Raw genomic sequence first — 19,763 nt, 5'->3', positions numbered from 1 at the left:
TTATTTTGGTAATTCACTGCACAGGTCTTGAACATAATGGTTGCAGCATGCTGATGAATCATGATGTTTATGCAGAAAAACTGTCTCTTGCAATTATGATGCCTTGCAATTATTACTTCAGATTGGCTTGGGGTAGATGGGGGTGTTGAGGTGGGTGTTTTTTGGTTTTGCAGTTGCTTCACCTTCCTCCCCTTTCCTCCCCATATCCCATTAAGGTCTGACATCCCATGTATTTTTACATTTCCATTTAGCTTTAGAGGATAAATTTACTAAGGAGCTGTTTGGGGTATAGAAGTTCATCGAATTTATGTTCTTGTGGGATTTGTTTTCCCCCATGTTGGACAAAATATGATAAAGCTCCTTATTCCATTTGTATATGATATGTTTGTTAATTCTTGAACCCTTTCAGTAGCCCCAGTGATTGCAGTGGGTTCTGGGATGATGCCTATGCCTGTGCTTAAGTCTTCTAAATACATTAATTTTACAGAAGTCTCTTGAAAATAGTAAGCAGTATACCGTTGATCCTGATAGAATGGAGCATTTAAGTTGTAAAAATTCTCATCTATTCACATCATGTAATGTGATTTTTACATTATTTCAGAAATAACACTTCAGAGTATATTCACCTAACAGACTTCAGCCTCACCCTCTTGTACACAGTATTTTGTAATAGAAAATATTTTAAACTGTGCATATTATTATCACATTATGAAACAGACATTCCTTTGATCTTCAGATGTAAGAAAATGAGGAATGTGTGTGCTTTTATAAATATAAGTGGTTGCAAATTCATATTCCTTACTACTGCAGTTGTCCTTTTTTAAAATAATAATGAAAGGAAAAAAAAAAGCCGAGTATTTTAAAGGTGAAATACATTCCTATTTGGTAAACTGTAACATTTTTATGATGATTACCAGCACTGCTGACTTTCTAAACAAAAGGCTGTATTGTCTTCCTGTACCATTCCATTTTCTGGTTCCCGCTTTGCACAAGGATATATGAGTAAAATATTCAAGAAATGGTTTGAAATACAGGAGGGGGGCTGTAGAAGTTGGAATGCAGACTTGAAATGCAAAATGTAAGGAAATGGATGCCTGTCAGAATGCCTGACTCCAAAGGATTTCATATACATAGTAAACAGTTCCCTGATGCTGGCAGGCCAAAGAGTCTGTTGAATACTGGAGTTTTTTGAGACCTGTATTTCTCCACAAGGTAAGATGGTATCCAAGCAAATGTGGATTTCAATACATTTTCAGCAGAGGTACTTAAATAATCTGTAAGTTTAGAGATAATTTCATTTTTTTAGATGTTACATTTGAAATATTGCACAACTTTTAGCTTTCATAGGTTTTTTTTCCAGCCTTTAGGAGACTGTTAAGCAATTTGCTGTCCAACTTTTGTGTTGGTCTTAAACTGCAATAGTAGTTTACCTTGTATTGAAGAAATAAAGACCATTTTTATATTAAAAAATACTTTTGTCTGTCTTCATTTCAGCTTGTATAATTTCTTTGCAATTCTCCTTTTTGCCAGGCTTTTCAAATTTTGGGACATTAAAACTTGGAGGGCGGATATTCTAAGATAGTTACATCTAGATTCTGTGCTGTAATTGCTTCTGCATCTAGAAATAGTTTATACTAGCTCTTGTCCTTATCTGGACTTTTTGCAGCATTTACAACCAGTGAGAAGTGCAGACTTTTTTTAAGCTAACCTTATTTTTCTGTAAAATACAGTGACCCAGTGAAGTGTGTTAACTAAAGGGAATAAAATAAGTATATGCATAAAACAATTTTAGTCTCTTAAAATTACATTTTCAGACTCAAACAGTGTAGTAATGTTTGGAGCTGTGGGCTTTCTCCATAGGAGGCATTAAACCACTGATGATAGAAATTCTTAATCTGGTTTCTTGCTTTGACTAAATCTGGCAAATGTTAATCATTGCAAAGCATGTGAGTGTTAAACGCAGTGGCTGTAAAACAGCTGTATGGCAGGTTGAACTGCTGTCAGGTCACTTCATGCAAAACATTGGTCTGCTAGCAGTGACAGTATCCATCCTCTGATGATTTAAAACTACTTTTGATACTGGGGTTACATGGGCAAATGTTTCAACTGCTAAAGCAGAACATTGTGTTACATAGAACACATCACTGTGTTACGTACACAAAGCCACAGTTGCCATACTGTGCCATTCTAGTGGTGAACTGCCATAATTCATAATACTTGTCAAAGGTCATTCACTCTGGCACAAAATGAGCTATTATCCACTGTAGCAGCTTAGATTACTGGTATCATTTTCTGTGCTGTTGGCTCCACTTTTGCCCTGTGATGAGCCTCTGCCATTTGACAGTGGTAAGATTATTTAAGAACGCTGGTGTTCATTTGGGAAAAAATTATAGTTTCAAAAATAAGTCTGAAATTTAATCTGATTGGCTTGGTAAAACAAAACATGACTGTATTTAAACCCAATGGGTAACTGTACAGGTCTCTGTAGAGAAAAAAAAATGTTCTTGAGAAAATTACCCTGAATTTCTTTGGGTAGTGCTCCAAACCTGCAGTAATGGAAAGAACATTCACTTCCTCTGAAGGGCTCAGACATTATTTGTCCAAATTGCAAGCAATAGGATAGCAAAACCAACTTGGCCACTGAGTTTGCTGTACTGTGTCAGAATTTACCATAACAGTGAGTTTTTAACAAGATTTGTGTGTTGTAGCCTGGTTTCATTTACCACATGAAAATTCAGACAGAGTTAGAAATGGTGTCGGGCTGTGGCTGGTGGGGTTCAGGGGACTCCAGGCTTCTTTCTGGGTTAAGAGCAGAGGGGGAAATCATTGCAAACTCTTGATTTTGAAAGTATCTTCCTGCAATTTTCCTCCAGGTTAGGGTGTTCAGCAGTTCCAATTGCTGAAATGTGTGAGACAAGTGTGTAAAGCATCCTGTCCCCCAAAACACGGGATGTATACTCTAAGATAAACACAGTGAAGATTCAGTAGTACATGGATGATTCGTTGTGGAGGTGTTCAAGCATAGGTCAACTAACCAGGACACAAGACCATCAAGGTATGCTTTGAAATGGTATTGGAGAATGGGGAAGGTAATGTAACAAGTATGGGGTTTGTTTTCTTCCATGAGAGTTCCCTAGGGAAAATATTATCCTTTGAGTTGCAGACATGGAAATAATTCTATATTGCTTACTAGGAAAATGTTCTTGCTCAATTCTGCTTGTAAGAACCTTGCCTCCAACCTCTTTCAGGGTCATCTTCATAACTGCTGCAGATTGAAAGACCCAGAGGCCTAGGTGAGCTGGAGGGAGAGATCCTAGTGGAATCCAGGCTTCAGATTTCTGTCCTTGCTTTTTTCTCACTGACTGGAGAGTCTCCAGTGCTTAGCAATATGGAAGCTGGTGCAGAAGCTTCCTGTCTGCCACCTCAGCAAAGAGACCTAACTCTTCCCATCTATCATGTCCTCTGATGTTTGGAAACAAGATTAAAATGCCAAAATCACACCAGGATAAACCTGTTCCTGAACATGGCTGTACTTGGCTGAGTAGCCTGACTGTGTGTGGCCCTTATTATTGACTTAGTTTTTTGGGAGGAGAGGGAGATGGAAGACATTTGTGAGGCTTGGCAGGGGAGCCAAAACTAGTCAGTTCTGTGAGCCTTCTGTTCTTACACTAACTACAATTGAAGGGAGATTACTGGACTGTAGGAAGTTTTTCTGTGAGGAAGCTCGAGTTCCTGTGCATATCTGCTGTGGGTTTTGCATGCCAGGCAATGGGATAGCTGAGTTCTCCAGATGTTTTTACAGGAGAAGAAGTCTTCCCTTTTGCTGCTGCACCTTTTCTCTACCAGCCTCACTGAATGCACTACTGCAGTTTCTTCTCTCACAAAGCTGGCATTTTGCTTTATTTGCTGTCAGTACAGGAGGTACTGGTCAGAGAGAGGCTTTAGTTTTAAAAATTTGTCTCTGTGAAAGTGAGACATCTTGAGCACCTTGAAGGAAGCAGGCACTGAGTAAGGAGTTGGAAGTGTCTTTTTTAACCCTTGTTTGGGCTGGAAAGAGATGCTCAGGTTTGGATTGTTAGTTTTGTTCTCTGCCTTTTAATTTTCCCGTGGTTCATCGTTCAGACAGTTTCATAGTACTTCAAGTTGTCCAGGAAAAATGGTAAGCTGCAAAAAAGAGGAGCAGAAGAAAGCAAATCAAACATCCAAATAAGAAGAGCAAAGTCTATGAAGCTACAAAAGGAAGTTTGTCCAATGCAGACTGTAAAGGAAGACAGAGGTATGTGTGTAGTTCATGATCACAAAGATGCATTTTTTACAAACATTATTACATGAAGTTCAGGTGCAGGCACCTGAGTGTCTGCACCCTTAGATTTTGGACTATAACAAATCGTGACACACAGGGTGAGGAAAAACTGGTTTAATAATTTTGGGATCAGGACCTCTGTTTTGCATTGGGATTTAGCTGAGTCCTCTGGTAGGCCTGCAAGTATCATGCTTCTGGATATAAAGTAGTCAATTGAGAAAGGAATTTTGCCAAGTTAGCATTTTTCTAAAAATAACCTCCTGGTCAGCATAGCATATTTGTTAAAGGAATATAGTCTGCACACTCAGCACCTCTGACAATGGGTTTAGCATATCCTAAAGTACTTAAAGCATGGCACTACTTTCTGCATGTATCTTCACTAACAACAGGGTTTACTCCAGACATAGTGAAGAATTTATGACTTGATGCTCATTCATGTTCTGAGTATAGGTAAGGCTGCAGCTACTCAGGAGATTTTGTTACACAATAGATGGACAGATGAACTGGAACTGTATAAGGAGGAAAACTTATCAATCATGTTGAATTTTTAGCTGTTTTATCTCTTGGAAGATAGAAAAGCAAGTGATGGCTTCTGTAAAATGTAAGTAAATGGCTGGGAATGGGGAGATGATAAGCCTACTCTGTGTCCAGGAAAAGTAACTTGCTGACAGGTGTATAAAATAGAGACCACATAGAGACCAAAGTGAGCGTGAAGTGGAAATATATTTCCTTTCTTAGCCTGGAGAAGAAAGGAGGACTTCGTGAAAGGTGCAGAAGCAGTGCTGTGGAGTGACAGCTGGGGAAAGCAGCACATTTGTCAAAGATGTTGCAAGCTTGAGAGATGCAGTGCTGTCCTTGGGATGAGGGAGAGAGAAGGGCTGGTGCTGTTAAGCTCTTCTGCTTGACAGATTTTTGAGGGTGAAGTGAATCAGAGAAGTGACATAGTGTGACATAATGTAATATTATAGAAAACAGATGTGGTTCAGCTCACACTTCTTATGCTGAAACATAAAGAATATGGTGTTCAAGGAACTGATCAAAAATTTGCTAGTTTTTTTCTCCTTTCTTTCTGTTCTTGGAGAGACGGTGAAAAACAAATGCAGCCCAGTAGAAAGAGCTTTTTGCTGTAGATAGAAGGTTGCTATTCCTTTCAATTAATTCTATCTGAATTTGCAGAAAATTTTTAGCACTTTGCTTCCCATCGGTCTGCTGGAAGTCTTGTAAATCCTGTACCCATGGTGTAAATTAAATTAAAAAGTAAAATTAATTTCTTCTCAAACAAGGCTTCTCAGCTTTACATAAAGGACCCAATGTAAACAGATGGTTTTAAAAATTATATATTGCTGAACATTTTTTCCAAAACTAGATGAATCTAATTAGCACTGGCAGTCATTAAGTGGATTTTTTTCTTTTAACCTGCATCTTAGTGATGAAGATAGGTCCCTAGCTGTCCTGTAAGGGTACATTCAAAATGGTGTAGATAGGATCAAGGAGTGTAAAAGGGCTCTTTCTGCCATCTAGTGTCATCAAAAAACCTTCTCTGCTCCTCTTCACTTAATCTCATTAATTGTGTCTGCATTGTCAGTAGAACTAGGTGTAATAATACTCAACTGTCCTAATTTTAAGAAGATAGCAGTCACTTCTTAATCCCCTTTTCCACAGAATAAACAAGCTTTATTTTCCTTGCCTAGCCACCTCATGAAAAAGTCTGTTTATTGTCTGAATGCCTTTTGAGTGCACTGCTCTTAAACTCCTGTGTCTGTTTCGGTATATGAGACAAGGGTACTGAAATACTTCAAGGCTTAGAAACCTTTCTTTCATGCTAAAGACATTGTAAAGAGATATGTCCACACAAGTAGATAAAATGTTGCCTGTAGTGGAATGTATCTCTAAACCCCTCTGAAGATGGGCGGGTCCCCTTTAGAATAGGCAGCATTTGCCTCTGAAGGAGCAGTGACTATGGAGTTACTGCATTTCAGAATGCCGACTCTTTTACTTAAAATTGATTTCTGAGGCTTGCTGGTATCCCATTTCACTGTTAGGTGTTTACTTCTTTTGACAGGCAGCTACCCTTGCCGCCTTTTACAATCTGCAGACTGTGCTTCTCTTAAAAGATATATGGCTCTGCTTGGATGTGTTACAGCTCCACACTCGTGGGAGGGGATAGAAAGAGACCATTCATGCCAAACAGAATCCTTATTCATGGGTCAAGTTGTAAGGGACTTGGGCTCCCACCTCAAAAAGTTAATTGGAGCCTCTATGTAATTAAAACTGCAGTTCTCACTTTCCTGAAAGTGATTTAGCCTGGAATATTTGCAAGATGAAGGTTCACAGCCCCTGCTTTCTCAAAGACCTGTAGTGTAAGGGTATTGAAAATGGTGAATAGTGTAGAATGGCTAACAGAACCCTGCAGAAGAAATTGTTGAAAATAATGTCTAAATTGTTTTGTGGGTTCTTTTTTTAGTACATAAAGTACTTTGAATAAAAAGAGAGAAGGACAATGTTTTATTAGCTGCTCTAAAAAGCTGTATTTTGAGCTTCTCTATGTAAGTATAAATTCTCCATAAGATTAAAGTTATCTGCTGGATGGCTTCCATCTCAGCTGGGAGTCCAGGAAGATTTTCCTGGTGTTGTTAATTTCACTGTGGTAACAGTATGATACTTCAGAAAAATAACTTATTTTGTCATGTAGGATTCCTACTGTGCCCTCTTAATTCCAAGTTATCCCCTACCTCTTCCATTTAGTTAAGTAATTTATCACATTTTAAAATTAGTTTTATGCCTGTTACTCAAAAAGAATTTAGAAAGAAAACATAAACTTCTGTCATCTCCTATTTTTGAGTTATAATTACAGCAGTATCTAGTTCAGATTTTTAACTGTGACGTACTTGGGTACGTTACTGAAGAGGGAAGGTTTCTAAAAATGCAACTCTTTATTTAGGGGGAAAAGTAGCAACCTGCCAAAACCACATGAATCAAATTAAAATAGTAGTCTGTTAAAACAGTTAGGGTTAGTGAGCGAGATGGTGGTATACCAATCCTTGCTGGAGCCAGGTTTGTGCTGCTTCCAGCTGCACTTGATCCTTGGAGCAGGTGGCCTCCTCCCTCACTCAGTTTGTCCTTTCCAGGATTGGAAGAATTTGAGGAAAGTCTTACATGACACTTTTGCAAGGTCAGCTCCTGTGAGATTGTATGTTATCCCCTTACAAAGAATAAAAATGTAACCATCTCTTTTGAACTTGAAAAAAAAAAAAAAAAAAAGAAAACCCCCACAATTTTGGAATTAAATCTTGGGATGACCTAACCTGGGTGAAGATGCCAAGGAACCTGGTAATTTTGGCAAGAATCTGAAGTAGGAAGTTGTTCTTTATTTGTTGTGTAGGCCAGTATCCAGTGTTGTGTGTGCTGTCTGAGGACAGCTGGCAGGTGAAGGGCTCAGCTCTGAGGGGCAGCCAGCTCCCTGTAGGTGGCTCTTTCCTTTCACAACACTGGCATATGAAAAAACTTGACCTAAACTGCACACTTGGACAGAGGCTGGGCTCAACAGTTACAGCATGGTTGCAGATGATGTGCAGCAGCTCCCAAAAATAGGTTGGTAGAAGCAGATTTCAGCACTTAGGTTCAGGGTGCTCCCAGCCCTTTGCTACAGACAGGAACCTGCCTAACGTGGTCAAGTTCAGACAATTCCATCCATTTCCAGTCTCTCCTGTGTCATCTTGTTATGCAGATTGTTCTCTTTCCACGTGTTCCAAGAAAGATTTTCCCTCCATAGCCACAATCTGCCTCTGAAATTCAGTGACTGCCTTGAAGCATTCTCCATTTGAGATTATTTCCTTTATTTCTGTTGGCACAGAGCACATGTCCGGTGCCAGTTTCTCCAGTTCTGCCACTTCTTTTCTTAAATGTGTTTCTGTCTTGATAATAACATTCAAGCCTGTGAGTATTCAGATAATAAATCCATTAACTATTCTTTTGGTGAACAAATCTTTGTATCAGGTTTAAAAAAGGAGTTAATTTCTTTTTCAATCAACCTGTATCTCTATGATTGGCCATACTTACACATAAAACAGGTTGGGAATGGTGTGGGCGTGTTTTAGCCTTCCATACTTCATTGCAAGGTCGCTCTAGAAAGCAAAATAGCAAGAAAGACTGGAAAATGCTGCACGGGATAGGAAACTCAGCCTTGTCCTGGGGCAGGCAAGTGCATCATTTAACTTCTATGATTTATCTTAAAACCTATGTCTGTCTGGGGTGTTGGCTCCTGCACTTCTTACAGGACATCTATCCTGTTCCTCCCATGCTCCAGGGGTTACAAAAGGAAATTGCTGCCCGAGTTTCTTCTTAGCTAGATTATATTCATCTCATTTTTGTGCTGATACTGCTCGACCTTTTGTTATTTCCCTTCCCATCTTACTTAGCCCCCTAAGGCATTTAGTTAATACTTTCTCTACCTTTATTTTGGCAAATTTGTTTAAGGAGGCACATGATGTTTACACCGATTTGCCCTGTTCATGCTATTTGCCTTTCAGTTATTATTTTTTTCTTTCTATAACAGGAGATAATACACTAGATATTAAGAAAAATTTTTTTGCTATGAAAGTGGTGAGGTACTGGAATGGGTTGCCCAGAGAAATTCTGGATGCCCTGCCCCTGGAAGTGTTCAAGGCCAAGTTGCATGGGACTCTGAGCAGTCTGGTCCGGTGGAAGGTGACCCTGGTGACCCTGCCCACAGTGGGGGTGAGGGTGAGAACTAGATGGTCTTTAAGGTTCCTCTCAACCCATTTTATTATATACTCTTTTAACAGGAATGTGCACTTTTTTCCAGATGGGGTCTTAACAGGGTTTTGTATGATAGTTTCTGATGAAGTTTTTGTTATTTTTAAACCCTGTTCTCTTTCTGACAGATTAGCAAAGATTGGTTACACCTCTGTCTTTAAAAACCAAAATAGAAATGTTTGAGCCCACCCTTTCCAAAGGGGGATCTGTGGAATGGTCATGAACACATGAAAGGAAAAGGTTTCTTTAGATCAGGAACTCTGCACCATTCCCCTTCTTGTTCATCTTGTTACTGGAATAAGGAGTCTTTCACAGAAACCAATTATTAATTAGAGGTTAGATTAACCACATAAATTTTTTCTTTGAAGACAGAGCTTGACCACTTGTAAAAAACTGGCCCAGCTTCCAGTATTGCCAGCTTGCTTTGATAAAAATAGCTGTAACATTTCAGAGCTGAGCAGTGCTGTTCACACAATCTAGTTCATACAAGGAACAGGGTAGGAAATTTTTGGTTTCTGGGAGTGGGTTAGGCATGATGTTTGCTGACTTCTTCTCTGCCAGCAGTCAGCACAGGCATTGGAGGGCCACGGGAGGGGGACGCTGTGCGAAATGGTTTGCAGGCAGGATCTGGCTGCAGCTCCCCTGAGGAGTCCACCGAGTTCTCCCGTCCATCGCAGGGACAGACCGAGCTGGGCTGACCAGAGGGTGCACTGGGGCACGGAGCAACTCCACAAATCAACAACCCCCTCGGACTCGTCTCCGGCTGAGAGAGCTGGGGTCAGCCTGGAGAAGAGAAGGCTCCGGGGAGGCCTCAGAGCACACTTCCACTACCTAAGGGGGCCTCTAAGAGAGCTGGAGAGGAACTTTTTGCAAAGGCATGTAGCGACAGGCCGAGGGGGGATAGCTTTAAACTGAGAGAGGATAGTTTTAAAATTGATATTGGGAAGAAATTCTTCCCTGTGAGGGTGCTGAGGCACTGGAACAGGTTGCCAGAGCAGCTGCGGATGCCCCATCACTGGGAGGCCAGGCTGGCTGAGGCTTTGAGCAGCCTCCCGTAGTGGAAGGCGTCCCTGTGCTGGGGTCGGAACCGGGCGCCCTTTCCGCTCCGTTCCGCGGAGCCTTTCCCGGGGGCCGGCCCGTTCCGCCCGGCCCGGCGCGGCCCCGCCCCGGAAGCCGCGGGGGATGGCGGGCGCGGGGCGGCGGCGGCGGCGGGAGCGGCGGCGGGGCCGGGCGGGGCGGGCGCGGGCGGCGGCGGCGGCGGGCGGCGCCCCCGGGCAATATGTTCAAGAGAATGGCAGAGTTCGGGCCTGACTCCGGCGGCAGGGTGAAGGTGCGGCCTCGGCGGCCGCCGGCGGGGCTCGGGCCGCGGGGGGCGGCGCGGCGGCGCCTCTCTGAACGCGGCGCGTCCGCTTGTGTTCCTTTTCTCTAAGGGCGTTACCATCGTGAAGCCGATCGTGTACGGGAACGTCGCGCGGTATTTTGGGAAGAAGAGAGAGGAGGACGGTCACACTCACCAGTGGACGGTGTACGTGAAGCCGTACCGGAACGAGGTACGGCAGAGCCGCTTCCCTTGGTCCGGGTCTGGAACGGCCGTCTGGGAAAGCGGGGAATTGCCGTCGCTGGAAGTGTGCAAAATGCCTGTGGATGTGGCACTTGGCGTCCTGGCTCAGTGGTGGCCTTGGGTTAAGGGTTGGACTCCGTGGTGGTAGAGGTCTTTTCCAGCCGAGCAGCCCCGGGACTTGGGGGGTTTGAAAAGCCGGGATTCGAGGAAAGGGCTGTAAGCAGAGAAAACAGGCTGGTGGGTTCCCAAAAAGGAAAACCATGGGAAAGGCATGCTTCCATTTATGTTTTTTGGAGTCCTCTTTCCAGCTTAGGGGAAGACTGGAGAACGTTCATGGGGACGAAATATGAACAGACGCATGTGCCAGAACTAATTTTTGGATTTACCATTTTGCTTTCCTTTTGTGCTTAAAGTCAGAAGAAATACTGTTTAAAATCAGAAGGAATGTAGACATGTAGGATAGATGATTGAATAGTAGCTTGATGTGCTGAATAATCAGAAATAACAATGTTTCTGTTTTAGGACATGTCTGCATATGTGAAAAAAATTCAGTTCAAGTTGCATGAAAGCTACGGTAATCCTTTAAGAGGTGGGTTTTGCGTTTGGGCAGTTGTTCCTAGAACTGGGCTTTTGTTCCAGCTTTATCATGGGATTAATGCTTCTGTGTTGCCTATTGCAGTTGTTACCAAACCACCGTATGAAATCACCGAAACAGGCTGGGGTGAATTTGAAATAATCATTAAGATATTTTTCATTGATCCAAATGAAAGACCTGTAAGTACATTGAACTTTTAACAAAGCTTAAATAATTAATTATGGTGGTGCACAGCTCTAGGAAATTGCTGGTCAAAATAAGTCTCATTGGCCATGAAAGTAATGAAAGTGCATTCTTGTAGAAAAGTATTTTAAGGCTTGGTCACATATTATACCTTACCTGGGTTGGGCACATGCTGAGGATTTTTCTTCCACATGGCTTCTAAGTTCTAGGATATTTTGGTATTTTATTTTTTTTCTGTCAGATCAAAATCTGTCAAAAAGCAGCAGGGTTACTATGCTAGCATGAGTCTCTGTCTAAGAAGACCAGGTTAAAATAACTCTGTAGTTGAATAAAGTATTGGAATTAATTTCTTTGTTCCATTCCTGTGTTCCCCTGTGTACCTTGTATGTCTAAACCTTTATGCAGATTTAGGTAGGAAACTTGATTACTCTATTTTAGGGAAAAAGTATTTTTATTTCAGGAAGGACTGAATTCTTTCTGTTGTATTAACAATCTTTTTTTTTAATCCATTTTTTTGCTAAATGAGAGTGAAAATGAATTTTAATTTTTCTTGAATACATGGTAATTGGTAACAATGGCTCTTCTGGGCACAGTTGCATCTTGACTTATATTAATTCCATTCACAGCTTGACTAAGCTGTCCTAAGGTTGGTTGGGTGTTTTTTGTTGTTTGTTTGGGTTTTTTTTGCTGCTGTTCATGAAAGGCTGTTTGGGAGCCTGTACTTTCTTCCTTTCCAGGAATTAGCAAGGGGAGTCAGGTACTGCTCTGTTCCACCACTGCTCCTGGGCCTGTTTGTGGAAGGGAAGTAGTGTGGGCTGTGTGTGCCCTTCCCAGGATGGGCCAGGTGCTCAGTAGCTCCTCAGGGCTGCACAGAGGGCTTCCAGTCCTCTCCCCACCCTGCCATTTGCACTGCAGGGATGGAAGAGTATAAAGAGACATTTCAGTGAAAGTGATTCACAGCCTCCCTGGTGCTTTGTTTTCAAGAGTACAGGATAAGGTCACAGAAATAATTTTCTAATTGATTGAGAAAATCGGTTTGAATTAAATCACCCATTTGGAAATGTTTCATAGAAGGTGGTATTAGTATATTTTATATATCAGTCCTAAACCACTTTCCTAGACATTTTTCAAGTCTCAAGACGTCTTTGGATAGTTGGCATGTTTTAACAGTCAGTTAAATTTAAAGTAATTCTAGTGAAGTTATATGACACTTATATTTGCATTCCTAAAACATTTTTAAATCCTGTACAGTTATTTTGTAGGAATGAATACTACTTGTTGATATCTAGAACAAAGTTCCTATTTCCCTACAAATTTCAAGCTAATAAAATTCTGTCTTTGCATAGGTAACTTTATATCACTTGCTGAAGCTTTTTCAGTCGGATACCAATGCCATCCTGGGGAAGAAAACCGTAGTTTCTGAATTCTATGATGAAATGGTATGAACATTCTTAATGTAATCCTCACTTTATTTTTAACAGTATTAGTGATACCATGTATTTTTCTCCTTCATTAGATATTTCAAGATCCTACTGCAATGATGCAGCAGCTGTTAACAACATCCCGTCAACTAACACTAGGTGCTTATAAACATGAAACAGAGTGTAAGTTGGACACTAAAATATTTTAATGTTAGAAATAACAATAGTTGGCTTTGCTTTTAGTGTGGTTTTTTATGAATTTGAAGCTCTTCAAAGTTAGGATTCCTATTTGCTGTATGTTTGCTTGGCTGTGTGGTTGTATGAGCTACTTGTATTTCTTGCCTTAGTTCGGCCAGTCTTGAGGTGGATTTTTGTTATTTTGTTGCATGTTACAGTTTTTGTTTAGAAAACATTTAATAATATGATTCATAAAAACATCCAAGTTCAAACTTTTTTCATTTAAAATTTTTGTCTATTTTTCCAGAGAGCAGGTAGAAACTTTCAGTGTGGTTTCTTTGTATAAATATTTTCTTAAAAAGTGCTAATGAAGCAGATATTATTTGGTACTGCTCACAGTTATGTAATATATGGGATATGTGTGATCTCTGCAGCCTTCATAGACTTGCTGGCTTTACCTTCTTTGTCCTAAAAGTTGTGCATAAAAAACCAGTAAAAAACAGGATACTTGATGTCAGATATTCATAAAAGCATAACTGGAGCTTTCAGATCCCTAGAATTTACCTCCATTGAGACATAGAAAATGCTTACAGTACATGGAGGAGGAGCCACAGAATGATGGAGGCCTGAAAGGACCTCTGGATGCATCTTGACCTTGCCCTAGCAGGGTCACCTACAGCTGATTCTCCAGGACTGTGTCCAGATGGCTTCTCAATGTGTCCAAGGATAGGGATTCCATGACCTCCGTGGGCAGCCTGCGCCACCACTTGGTCACTTTATAGTCTCAGGGAACCTCCCGTGTTTCAGTTTGTGCCTGTGGCCTCATGTGCTGTCACTGGACATCACATATTCCTAGTTCCCTGTAATTTCCCATGTATGTGCTGTCATCATGTCAGGTTTTATTTTCCTCACCAATCTTAAAAACAACCGGTAGAAAATTATTTTATTAATTGTATAACTATCTGCAAAACTGATGGGCTGAATGAGGCTGCAAAACAGGATTTTTATTTTTTTTTTTAATCCAGATTCTTATGTGGATACCTTTTTGATTACAACCATTGAATCTCTAAGGTTAACAGTAACAGACTTTTTTTTTTTTTTTTTAGGACACAAGCTATCCAAATTGCTGTTTAAATTAAAAAAAAAAAAAATCAAATTTCATGGTACTTAAAATGTATATTTTTCTTTATCACCACCACAGTTGCAGATCTTGAAGTGAAAACCAGGGAGAAGCTTGAAGCTGCCAAAAAGAAGACTAGTTTTGAAATTGCTGAGCTTAAAGAAAGACTAAAAGCAAGTCGTGAAACCATCAACTGTTTAAAGAATGAAATCAGAAAACTTGAGGAAGATGATCAGTCTAAAGATATGTGACAAGTGCTGGTTTGAGTGTGTACTGAAAATGGAAAGACTTCAGTCACGGAATTGTATGAGTTCTCTTCAGTTCTGTAACTGAGACTATGAGAATTTCACTGGCAAGTGATTGAAGTTTGTGGCAATCAACTCCATAAATGGAAGAAAAAAGAAAGAATGTATCCTTGTTTTATAGTTAAAATCTGTGGGTACTTAATGATTTATTTCAAGTGGAAGTGGTCTTGAAGACCAGACTACTATTTCTTTGAAAACTGCATTTGAGTCATGTATGAAAACTTTGTATTAAGTCTTGTATTAGTTCAATGTAATTTTACAAAATGCTGGTGTTTACTTTTTTTACTTTTTTTTTCTACTGATTGTTTAGAAATGCATCTTTAAAGCTAAAAATAAAATACGCAGTTTTTTATTTTAATGTTTTTTGTCTCTGTCCAGCTGTGGGTTTCAAGAACAACTGTAAGTAGCATACAGCAATTTAAGGCAGAGGTTGAAATATAAAGGGATGCAAGTTGTTTAAGCCTGGTGACAGTGATTTTTGGCATGTCTCTCTTTTATCAGCACAGTGAAAACACTTTCTGAAAACAGAATTTTAAATAACTTGTATATCTACAGGTAAGACTTTCTAGCCCCAAAGCTGCTTTAACACATATAAATGCATCAATGCTACAAACTATGCTCAGAAGCAGCAAGTTATTCCAGTACTGTTTTGTAGGATTTTGTTTCATATTTGTACTGTATTACAGTCACTTCATCAAAGGTTATCTCTGCCACTTGCTCCTCTCAGTCTTCACCTGCTCCAGCCTGGTGTCCCTCCCACAAGAAACAGTCTTCCATTCATTCCTCCAATGGGAGAGCATTTCATGGGCTACATTTCTTCACCAAGCGTGAAATCCCCCATGGGGTCACAAGTCCTGCCAGCGAACCTGTGCCGGTGTGGGCTCCTTTCCATGGGGACACAGGAGCCTGTCCAGTGCAGGCTTCCCACGGGATCACAGTCTCCTTTTGGCATCCCTTTGCTCTGGTGTGTGGTCCTCCACAGGCTGCAGGTGGATGTCTGCTCCAGCACCTGTAACATCTTCTCCTTCCTCACTGCCCACGGTGTCTGCAGGGCTGTTCCTCACATATTCTCACTCCTATCTCCATTCCTGTTCCCCCTGCTCAAGCAGTTTTTTCTTTTTCCCCTTTTTAAACCAGCAACTTGGTGGGCTCAGCCTTGGCCAGTGGCAGGTCCATCCTGGTGCTATCTGGCATTGGCTCTGTTGGACACAAGGGGAGCTCCTGGCAGCTTCTCACAGAAGCCACCCCTTTAACCCCTCACTACCAAAACCTTGCCACATAATTCCTAAGTCACTAGCAAGTATTCTCCTGAAAAATCAGTACATGATTTTTGTAGAGAGAATGAAGCACTCCTTTCTTCATATTTGAAACAACTGATGATTGCTGGGCTTTTATATGGTTTGGGAAACTGAAGTTGAAGTTCCATCACTCAATTTGTAGACTTAGGGTTTTCATTAAGAGCAGCAACTTGGCATACTTGGTTTATGGTATTATGAATACACATAGGTTGAGGGACAGCGTGTACCACAGTGTCCACACAGATCCTAGCAATGCAGAATATCCAAATTTGTCAATTTTTGGCTGCCTAAGTGCTTTGGTTTCTTTATTCAGTAGCCAATTTCCTTTTAAGCAGCAGCTGAGGAAGAATGCAGTTTTCAGAGCTGTGCGCTGAGAATAAGATTTGCATGAGCCACAGTATATTGTGCATGCTGAAACAAAAATGGGAATGGAAAACACAATTTTTGGTGTGTACAACATTATTATTTTCATGTTTGTCAGTTAAAATAGTAGTAATGATGACCAGCCTAAATGGAATATTAAAGAGGTTCTGCAGGAGCTTTGACTAACATGAACAGGTCTGCTGAAACAGACTTGGACAGACCAAAAATAATGGAGATGTTCCTTTTGAATCCAACTTTTTTTGTGGGAGCCTGAAATATTTTTTTTGTTTACATCCAATAAACTGCCTCGTGTCCTAGGATACAGGAGCAATGATCTTGGCTCCACTGCTAGTAGCCACCAGCATGCTAGACCACTTTGGAGTCTGTAGTCTTTTTATCCTCAGTTTTTCTTTCAACTTTTTGTATTTTTTTTTCTTCTCCTTTGCACTCTCTGCAAAGATCCTAGAAGAGTCATTAAGCTCCTTTCTTGATAGGAAAATAGTCCAAATCTGCTAGTAACACAGCTGTCTGTGCTGAGTAGTCACTGTCAATAGACAACAGGAAGAGCACCTTCTGCTTTACAAAGTTGCATGTTAGGATCTGTGTTTTCATTAGAAAACACTCTTTTTGTGATGCTGGGAAAGCAACTGAGCCAGTGACTAAACTATTAGACAGTGACTAAATTCTGGGAGGAGTTAATGACAATTAATCATAGACTCTGTCACAGAGTATCCTGAGTTGGATGGGACCCACAAGGATGGAGTCCAGCTCCTGGCCCTGCACAGGCTGTTCCCAAGAGCTGCATGCATCTCAGCTGATAGAGAGGTGATGATTGTTCCCATGTGCTCTGCAGTTAGAAATTACTGATGCAAACACCTGAGAGCGTGTGTGTACACAGCAAATTTACAGTGAGTACCGATCTACTAGGGCGTATCATTTTTAAAGTTATTAGAACTGAAATGGTGTGGGGCACCTAAGAGCACAGTTGCATTTGACCTCCATTGTCTTGAAGAAAAAGACAAACCCAAATGCTACCTTCTGCTTTATTTTTAGCAGCCCTACGAAGATGCAGTTCCAGAAAAAATGTTCCAAATGTTTGTGCTTGCCAGGGTGCAAACTTAAATGCTGTTTATATGGCTGAGACTGACCTTAGACTGGATTCATCCTGAGTTATCACTGGGAAACACAGTTGTATTTAAATCTTGCTTTGCAAATGAGGAGTAAAAAAATCTCACTCTGCTATAGGTACAGTTTGATACCACTGAATTGCACAGTGATTTGTTCAGTTGCCTACACTAAAGCTTTAGCCACTGCTTGAAGTAACCTCTTTCTAGGTAAAGGTAAACATGGTGTATCTCAGTTTACATGCTTACTGTTACAAGTTTTACCAGTGAGCAATCAATATCAAGTAACTAGTAGTTAATGTCATTTCCACTTCCACTATAAAGACTTCAGCATTTTAAATGTTTTAGCTAAGACAAATTAATATTCACCACAGTAATTTCAGATGAAGGCTCATTACTCAGTACTCAGTATTACACATTACTAGTCCTTTTCTTACCTAGCTCCATCTCATGTAACTCAGTTCTTTCCTTTGGGTTCGGCACACTGTCAGACTGTGAAGTACCATAATGCTGTTGCCCAGGATGTGCCATTATCTCACAGGACATGTGTAGATACAATTAAAGAATTTTTGTAGTCCATAGAGATGGAACTGGAAGCAACATTAAAGCTCCGTGTTCATTGTCTTTCTAGACAGAGGCTGGTAATAACACCAACCTTTTGCTGGTTATGCATTTCATCCATATAAAATACATCAACGTGTGTTTGTGTCTTAACGAGAATACACATTTAAGAGCATCTCAGGTTGTTTTCAGACATGATGCTTTCCAAACACCAGGTGGCAGGTATGTTCAAAATATTCTCCAGTGTGTACAGCACCTTAATTACTGAGATTTTGGCAGACCTGTGATATCTTTGGTTGATCTCATTTGCTTTGAGACTTGGTCATCTGATGACATGATGATGATATGAGAACACCTGTATTTGTTGCTGTAGAGGTGACCAAATTATCTCTTGCATGTTACAGAACTGTTCAGCGGCCTTGTCAACAAATCAAGTGTGCCATGGCAGGAAGCACAAAATAAAGCATGAATGTTTACAATTTTTCTTCATTTGGGAAGGGAAGGAGCTTTCAAAATACAAATCTAGGGGGTTGTTTTTTTCCCTTTTTCAGGCCAAGATTATGTGACAATACGAGTGCACAAAACAACTTAGGCACTCTACTGGACTGCGTACTTTGCTTGCACTCAGTTGCAAGTCCAAAATGCAGGATTTTACACCAGTAAAAGTAATTACTTTTTATAACCGAATGTTGATAAAATTAATAAACTTCTTTGACTATTTACTGCTTAATGAATACTACAAATGAACGTTTGGCTTCCAAGTGTGTTGGAACTTTTAATTTTCCTGCATACCACAGGGAAGAACAGTTTCACTTAAGAGAGGGAAGATCAGAGAATTAGGATGGTAGAAAAGAGTAGCAACAATGAGAAATTCATTACATATATATATATATATATATATATATATATATATATATATTTAGTTGGGATTTATTCACTTATGATACATTCATACTATTTCCATTTAAAAATGTTTTAAGGTAGCACATGAAGTTATGTAAGATTGTAGTGGAACAGCCTTGCCTATGCAAATAGCTAATGCTCATCCAAAATTAAAATATATGTTTGATTTTCATAGGAAAATTCTCTTGAACGTCAGTGATAAGGCCACAAAAAAACTTCATTAACATTGCAATATACAGTATTTGTCCTACTCTGCCCCTAATAATGACTGTATTTTTAAGGTCTTCATTCATTAAATGAGAAGCTGGCGCTTCTTATTCCCACACTTGTGGGGAATTCCGTACTTTAGGACAGAAAACATGTTTCATCTGATCTACTGCTGGTTTCTGCTTTGCAAATACTTTCACCTGAAGTGACCAATAGCTTTTTTACGTCTTAATTCTGCAATGTTGGGCAAATCTCACTTTTTTTTTTCAGTCTGCAAACCAGCTTTCTTCAAATTGCACATTCTATTTAAGCTCTGATCTAGAATGTTAATAAAAAGCATCTTTCTGTTTTTTAAAGTAAGAATTAATCCAGGTTTTGTTGTTTTTTTTTAATGGCTGTCCTGAGTAGACTGACAACTGTGTCCCACCTAAAGATCCATTCAGGTCCCAAGTCACCTGAACCCTGAGTAGGTAAAAAGGAGAATGTTGAGAAGTTATGTTTGAGGAGCTTGCAGTTAACTTTGGTGTTATTTCCTGGTTTCTTTACGGAAGTTTATGTAGTAGGTAAAGCATTTATTTGGTAAGCTAAATATTCCTCAGTAAAACTGAATCCGCATCACACAGTTTTAGTTCTTCACCATGAGATCATGACCTGTGCTGCTGCCCACAGTGAGCTGTAGACAGTCAGCTCTGCAGCACTTCTCTAGGACTGGACAGGGAACAGGCAGGAAAAACTGTAATCTCATGTAGTGATTAGGGCATTAGAGAAAACAAATTGAGTACTTTTTTTCAAGCTGAAAAAAAAACCATCGCAGGGAAGAGTTGCAGCCTTAGTAAATAAATATGTCTAAATTAGATGGAATTATT

General features: G+C 40.2%; 1 protein-coding gene across 1 annotated transcript; it reads left to right on the top strand.

The window, feature by feature from the left end:
* The first annotated feature begins 10,293 nt into the window (after positions 1–10,293).
* On the top strand, positions 10,294–14,793 carry LOC131573760 (YEATS domain-containing protein 4). The gene is made up of 7 exons (XM_058827989.1): positions 10,294–10,409; positions 10,510–10,629; positions 11,163–11,229; positions 11,320–11,414; positions 12,765–12,857; positions 12,935–13,022; positions 14,218–14,793. The coding sequence occupies exons 1-7, from the start codon at positions 10,359–10,361 to the stop codon at positions 14,385–14,387; spliced, it is 684 nt and encodes a 227-aa protein (XP_058683972.1). The 5' UTR covers positions 10,294–10,358; the 3' UTR covers positions 14,388–14,793.
* The last annotated feature ends 4,970 nt before the right edge of the window (positions 14,794–19,763 follow it).

This window comes from Poecile atricapillus, chromosome Z, assembly GCF_030490865.1.
Source record: "Poecile atricapillus isolate bPoeAtr1 chromosome Z, bPoeAtr1.hap1, whole genome shotgun sequence".
NCBI lineage: Eukaryota > Metazoa > Chordata > Aves > Passeriformes > Paridae > Poecile > Poecile atricapillus.
The sequence above is the reverse complement of the archived record's forward strand: the minus strand, read 5'-3'. Positions and strand labels throughout refer to the sequence as shown.